Source organism: Scyliorhinus canicula, chromosome 1 (genome assembly GCF_902713615.1).
Source record: "Scyliorhinus canicula chromosome 1, sScyCan1.1, whole genome shotgun sequence".
In the NCBI taxonomy this organism is placed as follows: domain Eukaryota; kingdom Metazoa; phylum Chordata; class Chondrichthyes; order Carcharhiniformes; family Scyliorhinidae; genus Scyliorhinus; species Scyliorhinus canicula.
The window spans coordinates 202,029,881-202,039,168 of record NC_052146.1 but is presented as its reverse complement, the minus strand read 5'-3'; the positions used below and the strand labels follow the sequence as shown (position 1 = coordinate 202,039,168).

The 9,288-nt window shown below is 46.6% G+C and overlaps 1 protein-coding gene across 3 annotated transcripts in view; it reads right to left on the bottom strand.

The window, feature by feature from the left end:
* Positions 1–6,667: 6,667 nt before the first annotated feature.
* LOC119971011 (GDNF-inducible zinc finger protein 1-like) overlaps positions 6,668–9,288 on the bottom strand; it is a 54,922-nt gene continuing 52,301 nt past the window's right edge. For 2 of the 3 annotated variants that reach the window (XM_038806130.1, XM_038806135.1), the window contains exon 7: positions 6,668–8,591. In XM_038806130.1, the coding sequence (XP_038662058.1) occupies positions 8,460–8,591 (132 nt within the window). In that variant the 3' untranslated portion in view covers positions 6,668–8,459. The remainder of the gene's footprint in view (positions 8,592–9,288) is intronic. The other variant, XM_038806137.1, reaches the window with a different exon arrangement.

Below are 9,288 nucleotides of genomic sequence, written 5' to 3'. Positions count from 1 at the left end.
CCACAGAACCTATCGTGTTCCGAGTGAATTGATGGTCACATCAATTTATTAGTCTTAGAAAACTTGAAGACAACTACTATGGAATCAGCCCTCAAACCTGATCGACTAGAACTCGACCCGCAGGCTGCAGAGGCGAAGGAAATCTTCCTACACTGGCTTCGGTGATTCAAGGCCTACCTGGCTGAATCGAGCACCTCCGAGACTACAGAGCAGCAGAAACTCAGCCTACTGCACGCACAGGTGAGCCATCGCATCTCTACGCAACTCAATTGTACCAACTCCTATACTGAGGCCCTTGCTATGCTCGACCGATTGTATGTGCGGCCTGTAAACGAGGTCTATGCGTTGCACATTTTCATTACCCGCCGCCAGCGCCCTGCAGAGTCGCTAGACAACTTCCTGCGCGACTTAAAAGCCCTTGCTTGGGACTGCAACTTTCAGGCTGTAATGGCCTCCCAGCATATGGAACTCGCTGTCCGGGAGGTGTACGTTGCGGGGCTCCGGTCTAACTATGTGCGCCAGCGACTACTCGAGAAAGGGGCCCAGAACTTGGAGGACACGGTAGAGCTAGCAACTACTATGGAGGTTGCGTTCTGAAGTCTAAACTCGTTCCCCACGGACCAAGCGACCCCATTGTGGACCCCTGACCAGCGACTGCCCCAGGCCTGTGCCGCGCGGCCACCCACCCACTATGGAGCACCAGCGTGCCATTTTTGTGGCCAGCCTCAACACCCACGACAGCACTGCCCGGCCTGCAACGCGACCTGCAGCAGCTGCGGTCGAAAAGGACATTATGCCAGAGTATGCCTGGCGAAATTGAAACACTCTAACTCTTCCGCAGTCCAGAACAATCGTTCCCCCAACTCGCAGGCGCCGCAACGTTGCAGCGTGTCTGCCGACTCCGCCTCCACCCGACATGTGCGACTCGTGGGGGGCGCCGTCTTGGCAATCCTCCCCCACGCAGCCGGCCATGTGCGAATCATGGGGGCCGCCATCTTGGATGCCATCTTCCTTGCCACCCGCCACGTGCGATCCACGGGGGCGGCCATCTTCTTCATCACCCGCCACTTGCGATCAACGAGGGCCGCCATCTTGGCCATCACCCGATGTTCACCTCGACAACTACGACCCCCGTGGACAGCCATCACGGGGCCACTCCAGCACTGCTGATCGAGCCGCCGACTACCCGCAACTCAACGCAGTCACGTTGGACCAGTCTTCGACTCCGGGAGCACCGAGAGCTTCGTACATCCTGACCTGGTAAGACACTGTTCGCTCCCTATCTTGCCTACACAGCAAACTATCTGCCTCATCTCGGGCTCGCACACCGTCCAAATACAAGGGCACACCGTCGCGACCCTAACGATTCAGGGCACCAGCTACTCTAATTTCCAGCTGTACGTACTCCCCGACCTCTGCGCCCCACTCTTACTCGGGCTCGATTTCCAATGTAACCTCAAGATCCTCACACTCCGCTTTGGCGGACCCCTACCTCCACTCACTATATGCAGCTTAGCAACTCTAAAAATTGACCCCCCTCCATTCTTCGCTAACCTAACGGCTAACTGTAAACCAGTAGCCACTCGCAGCAGGCGGTACAGCCTGCAGGATAGAGTGTTCATCAGAGCCAAAGTCCAGCGGCTCCTACGTGAGGGAGTCATAGAGGCCAGTAACAGCCCCTGGAGAGCTCAGGTGGTGGTCGTCAAGACCGGGGAAAAGTTATGGATGGTGGTTGATTATAGCCAAACCATTAACCGGTTCACGCACCTCGATGCGTACCCCCTCCCCAGAATTGTGGACATGGTCAACCAGATCGCCCAGTACCGCATATTCTCCACGGTGGATCTGAAGTCTGCATACCACCAGCTCCCAATCCGCCCGGGGGACCGCCACTACACTGCATTCGAGGCAGATGACCGCCTCTTCCATTTCCTCCGGGTCCCCTTTGGCGTCACGAATGGGGTCTCGGTGTTCCAACGAGCAATGGACCAAATGGTGGACCAGTACGTGCTGCGGGCCACGTTTTCGTACTTGGACAATGTCACCATCTGCGGCCATGACCAGCAGGACCACGACGCCAACCTCCACCGATTTCTCCAAATCGCCCATAAACTCAATCTCACCTACAATAAGGAGAAATGTGTTTTCCGCACTACCAGACTAGCCATCCTCGGCTATGTCGTGGAAAATGGAGTCCTGGGCCCCGACCCGGACCGTATGCCCCCTCTTACAACTCCCTCTCCCCCATCGTCCCTAGTCCCTCAAGAGGTGCCTGGGATTCTTCTCTTATTACGACCAGTGGGTCCCCCAGTATGCGGACAAAGCCTGCCAAAGACAACACTCTTCCCACTGTCAGCTGAGGCCCGCCAGGCCTTCAACTGCATCAAGGAGGACATCGCCAAAGCCGCCATGCGGGCGGTGGGTGAATCCGTCCCCTTTCAGGTGGAGAGCGACGCCTCAGAGGTCGCTCTCGCTGCCACTCTGAACCAGGCAGGGAGACCAGTAGCTTTCTTCTCCCGGACCCTCTCCGCTTCGGAACTTCGACACTCCTCAGTCGAAAAAGAAGCTCAAGCCATTGTGGAAGCCGTACGGCACTGGAGACACTACCTCGCAGGTAGGAGGTTTACCCTCATCACCGACCAACGATCGGTTGCCTTCATGTTCGACAACTCGCAAAGGGGCAAAATAAAAAAACGATAAAATCATGAGGTGGAGGATCGAACTCTCCACCTATAATTATGACATCATATATCGACCGGGGAAGCTCAACCAGCCCCCAGATGCCCTGTCCCGCGGCACATGCGCCAGCGCGCAAGACGACTGCCTGAAGGCTATCCACAACGACCTCTGCCACCCGGCTCGGCCACTACGTCAAAGCCCGAAATCTGCCTTTCTCCACCGAGGAGGTAAAATCCATCACCAGGGATTGCCCGATCTGCGCGGAGTGCAAACCGCACTTCTATAGACCAGACAAGGCCCACCTGGTAAAGGTATCCCGGCCCTTTGAACGCCTGAGCATCGATTTCAAAGGGCCACCCCCCTCAACCAATCGAAATGTGTACTTCCTCAACGTCATAGACGAATTCTCCCGCTTCCCCTTTGCCATCCCATGCCCCGATATGACCTCCCATACAGTCATCAGAGCCCTGCACAGTGTCTTCACCCTGTTCGATGTCCCCAGCTACGTACACAGTGACAGGGGTTCGTCCTTCATGAGTGATGAGCTGCGTCAGTACCTGCTCAACAAGGGCATCGATACAACCAGCTACAACCCCAGGGGGAACGGGCAGGTGGAGAGGGAGAACGCGACGGTCTAGAAGACCGTCCTACTGACCGTACGGTCCAGGACTCTCCCGACCTCCCACTGGCAGGAGGTCCTCCCTGACACGCTCCATGCAATTAGGTCCCTCCTGTGCACCGCCACCAACCAGACCCCATACAAACGATTATTTGTTTTCCCTGGGGCACTACCACGGGGGCTTCGCTCCCATCTTGGTTGAGGACACAGGGCCCGGTTCTCCTCCGGAAGCACGTCCGGACAAACAAAACGGACCCACTAGTAGAGAGGATACTACTGCTACATTCGAACCCACACTACGCCTTTATTGAATACCCCGACGGCCGTCAGGACACCGTTTCCCTCTGGGACCTGGCGCCTGCAGGATCCACCACTACCACCGAGGTACCCCTCACACTACACCCCACCCAACCCCCCACGCCCATAGGTTTCCTGCCCATGCCCTGCGCCCCCACGCCTATAGGCTCCCTGCACCTCCCTTCGCCCCGGTCAGGAACGGAGCTCGGACCGAAACACCCCCGGAGTCCACTCCCATACCCACACCGACCGTCACCACCCAGCCACCCGAAGAGGCTGCAACCCCGGTGCTCCGCCGATCCCAAAGGACGACTCGACCACGGACCGGCTCAACCTGTACACCCGTCAGCCCCGCCGGACCTGATTTTTTTTCAGGGGGTGAATGTAATTCACACTATTGTATTGTATGGTATTGTGTCCTTGTGGGCTCTGTCTGTGAGCCGTTGCACGGCTCTGCCCATAGGGGGAGATGAGGAGCTTGTACAGGGCCCCTCCCACTACCGGAAGTATAAAGTGCTGCAGCCGTGTGCCCTCAGTTCTTCTGGTCGCAGGCAGGCTCAGTTGTAAGACTATTAAAACCACAGTTTACTTCCTATTGTGTTCCGAGTGAATTGATGGTCACATCACATGCATCTGATGGACTCAATATTGTTCGACGAATACACTTATTTCCTTGAAATCTGCTGAAATAATTTCAGCATCTCATACACATGAGTACGGCCTCAACCGGGACCTTGGATTTCTTCCCCCCCTCCCCCCACCATCTGGCTTGAGCTTGCGAATCATGGCTTCTATCAATGAAGACAACAGCTTCCTAAATATCCATTTGTTCCATGGCATATTTAGGATTCAAATTTCGTAGCAACAGTGTGATCCTTGCTCGAGTCTTAAGTTTGTGCAGTGGCATGCCCATTTGAGTTAGACTGTGTAGAAACACTATGGTATACGCTTTTATCTTCTAACAGCATTTCTAAAACATTTGCATTCAAATCTAGTGAATCTTCATTTTTTTTAAGCTCACTGTTGTTTGAAATATTGCTGGAAAAAATTAATACTTTTGAAGCTTTGTGTCTTACACCCATCAAATAGATGCTGGAATGACAAATTTCAAAGGGAGCAACAATTTGTACAGCATGTGAAATGATGCTGATTGGTTGGAAAGTCTGACTCGTTGAGACATTGCCATGGAGAATGCACAAGGGAACTACTGTCCCTACACTTTGGTTTCATTTAAAATAGATGCACTGCATTGACATGTTTCTTTTGCTTGCAGAGGACAGGTCTCTACATATGAATAGATGTAGCTTCTAGTGTGCATTAGTGAGTCACATTGCGAGCCAGGCTGATAATCTTCAATTGGTTGTTAGTGAAATTCCTGGCACACTTGGTATTGTTCCACAGGGGCTGTCCAATTGCGGAATCATATCTAACATTAGACATTATGTTCTGAGTTTTGCATCCACATGGTAGTTGAGTAGGGTTAGTACTCTGCCCATTGCAGACAGCTGAAGGAATGTGCTGTCTGACATGATCTGGCAGTCATTAGGACACAAGGCCTACCTACCTGGCATCACACTGGCACTGAAATTACTCATTTGCGTGGTAAGCAGAACATCGTTTTTGCTTGATGGCAGCATCCCGGAAGTGGAAAATAGTACTAGTGTTGCTACTGCATACTAGCAGCATGAAAGAGAGAGCTTCAATTGTTACTCAAATTTTAGATACTTTATGCTTCCAGGGTAATTTGAAGTAGACTTCAAGCTGGAAAGTGACAGCTGTAGGCCCAATTGTGAATATGCACAATACACAGCATTATTAATTTTTTCAAAGAATTTATGATCAGTAGTCCAGCTTTACTGCCAATATTTAATCATGTTATAATGTGTCCTCATTTTAATTGAAGAGCATATTCTAATCTTATGTTCTTACATCTGTACCTTCTATCTTCTAAAAGAATTCAAATCAGACAACTGGTTTATTGCACAATCATTGAGTGAACTAAGAAAATAAATCACAGCAAACAAAATGCACTTTTGCATAATACTGCATCATTACATGCGAGAAAGGAAACAATAAACTGCAATTCTGCCTGTTATGTTAGCTCTTACGGAGTTTAACTGGCTGTCTTAATAGTATTGATATCTCTCCCAAAAGATCGCCTCAAACGTTGAACTGATCACATACCAGCGTCCTCTTGTTGGGCAAGTGAAGGACATGATCTCTAGCTTTCCTTCTGTCTGGGAATTGGTCAGCCAGTAAAAATTGGAGAAAAACATGGGAAAATCTGAGTGAGACCTTCTGCTATAACACGGGTGCACAGTGGTTAGCACTTTGCTTCACAGCGCCAGGAACCAGGGTTCGATTCCAAGCTTGGGTCACTGTCTGTGCGGAGTCTGCACGGTGTCGCCATGTCTGTGAGAGTTTTCTCCAGGTGCTCCGGTTTTCTCCCACAAGTTGTGAAAGACGTGCTTGTGAGGTGAATGACATTCGGAATTCTCCGTGTACCCGAACAGCTCGGAGTGTGGCGACTAGGGAATTTTCACAGTAACTTCATTGCAGTTAATGTAAGCCTACTTGTGACACTAATAAAGATTATCATACTACCCTGACTGTTAAGCTCCTTTCCCACCACAATCACAATGGTTGCTGGTCATCCCTTCCTTGCCTATTGGATCTTGGTGATAATGGGGAATCGGGGCTAGGCTAGCTTCCCAATACCTGACCTTCTGCCCATGACATCTTTGTCTGAGGCCACCAGGAGATGGGTGGCAGTGTGCGTGATGGTTGAGGTGTAAGACTTGATGACATACATTTTCAAGGCAGATGGTCTGATATTGGGGACCTTTCTCTCCCTTGCTTTAGTTAGGCCTTGGTTCAGTCTGAAGCTGACAACCTCACCGTAATTCTTACTGCGAAATCCACACCATAGTCTTTTCTTAATTTGTAAAAATACAGAATTTTTCAGCGATTGTAATACTGGAAAAAACTGTAAAGATGTAAAGATGAGTATTAAAAAATCTAATTTCCATTTAATTTTAGAAAATATAAAAATGAAAAACTGATTTTCAAAGGTTCATTTGAAATAAAACACTTTAATGCTTCTTGATTTCATACTGTTGCTGCAATAGATTAACAATCATGTGTTTTGCTTTGATTATTGCACTAAAATTTCCAATGTGACATCTCTATTAACAATTCAAAGTTGACTACATTAAAATATACCATTATGGTATATTTGACTGACTTAGGATTCATGAATGCATCCTTAATTTACAATGTATGTCTCATAAAAGTAACAAGCTTTGTACCACAGCAGATGGTCACTCTATGACAAGAAAATAAATGGAGCACAATACAGAAAAAGTCAGTAGAATGACATCATATAGTTGCAATCCTTCATACAAAATATTACAATGCAGTGACATGATATTATTGCAAACAAGACATCGTAATCCCTTTAGTTGCTGAGCAGATACATGTCTAACACTGAGTTTTTATTACACCCTAGAAAATTATAACTAGTCAGAGTTGCATCAGGGTGTCGGAAGTTCCAATATATACAATGCTACCAAGGTTTGATCAGTGGAGGAAAATAACATTCAATTTTTAGATATCTATCACAATGCTGAAAAATGATCAAGAGTAGATCTGCACGGGGCAGAACGGTGGCACGGTGGTTAGCACTGCTGCCTCACTGCACCGAGGTACCAGGTTCGATCCCGGCTCTGGGTCACTGTCCGTGTGGAGTTTGCACATTCTCCCCGTGTTTGCGTGGGTTTCGCTCCCACAACCCAAAGATGTGCAGGTTAGGTGGATTGGCCATGCTAAATTGCCCCTTAATTGAAAAAATGAATTGGGTACTCTAAATTTATACAAAACAAAGAGTAGGTCTGCAGCAAGTACCAAATGTGGACACCTTGTGAAGGTCTATTCTGATCAAATAACATGCTTCTTGATGGTGTTTTGTTTCTCTACTTACAAACATTCATTTTCCACAATATTACAGATTCTAAACATAATATGGCAGCACTGAAAAAAAATCCCATGGCAATTTATGTCATTAACCAAATTCTTATAAACGACCCGAGTTCAGGAGTCACACTATCACATTTAAATATCGTAAAATGGATTTAAAATTAATCTAAAGATATAAGCAGAGATGCATACAGCCACCTTCACAGAAAACGTTTTGAATTATACTTCTCTAGTATTACAAGAAATAGAAATACACTTTAAGATTAGGTTATTTCTAAGATGTCAAACAAATTACATTTTAGAATATTACTGAAGTGATTCATTACAATTTAGCCGAGTAGCATTAACCTGCAGGTGCACTTTTGTTCTTTGAACCAGTGAAGCAAACTTCCTTTATCCGCCACTGCTTACTGGTAATTGTTTTAATATATAGAAGAAAACAATGGTTGAGGAAAATATTAAATTTCTGTAATCTAGACAATGTCTTGGTGATATGCTGATCTCCAACAGCAAACTACAAAAAAAATACTTTCACTGTCAGAAATAAACAGATGTCTGACAGTAATTACCTATTATGCTTCACTAATACCAAATCGATGACAGACTTTGATATTTCAGGTTTATACTAATGGACTGACGACAGAAACTGCCTGATGCAGAACTAAAAATGACAATGTAACTATATATTGGACTAACTGAATGTGTGTATGCGATGTATATGATTAAACTATTACTAACTTTTACAGAAACTGTTCAGTTGAAATAAAAATACACCCTATATTTCACTGTAAATTTGAAAACAATACATACTGTGCTGTGTCCACCTATTTTAGTAACATTGGTCAGTGACTTGGTTGTATTCCTTCCACAGGTCGTTGATACCAAATATTCATCCAGTAACTGGTACAGGGTCATCAGAGAGGCATACATCTGCTAAAGTTTCAATTTTGGACCAATTGTGATCTTTCTTTGAGGTAAGATCAATCAAGTAGGATCTCCAATGAGCATTTCGGTCATGGACCTAAAAGCAAACATAATGCCACCAGAAAATTGAACTTGTACTTGCTAAATGAATTATCAACAAATAGTTTAGCACTAATTCATTAAAGTGCAACTTTTTAGAAAAGAGGTACTTGAGCAGGAACCAGATAACATACAATTTACCTGGGCAGGTAAATCCCGAATGTATATAATACTAATTTACTGGAAATGCAGGTTTTACAGGCAAGCTTGCAGACCTGAAATGCCGGCACGAGGAATATTAAGCATCACTCAGAGTACAGTCATTTATATTCACTTTATAACTGGATTGTGGTTGTTCGTCTCCTTTCCATAGTGGGTTGATTTATATAGGTAATTGATCATCTTCAAACTCATTCAGCACTGCAATACTTGTGCCTATCTAGTTCATCTGAGATTTTTTTCGGTCAATTAGGCTGAAGCCTTCCCTCGCGGATACACAACACTGGTTTTAAGGAAAACTATTTTTACGGAGTGAACTCCGCCCCGACTAATTTCGTAAAAATGGGATTTACCTGTGCATATTATAGGAAAGGGCTTCCATATACATCAAACACATAGTATTAGCTCTCTTGATAGCCAACTGAGTAACGTATTGTCTGATGACAGGAAAATGCCAGACAAAAAAAATCCACGTTTAACTCCTAGTCTGCATTGAGTTACCTGATCAACAAGTATTGCACAGTTTGACTGCACAA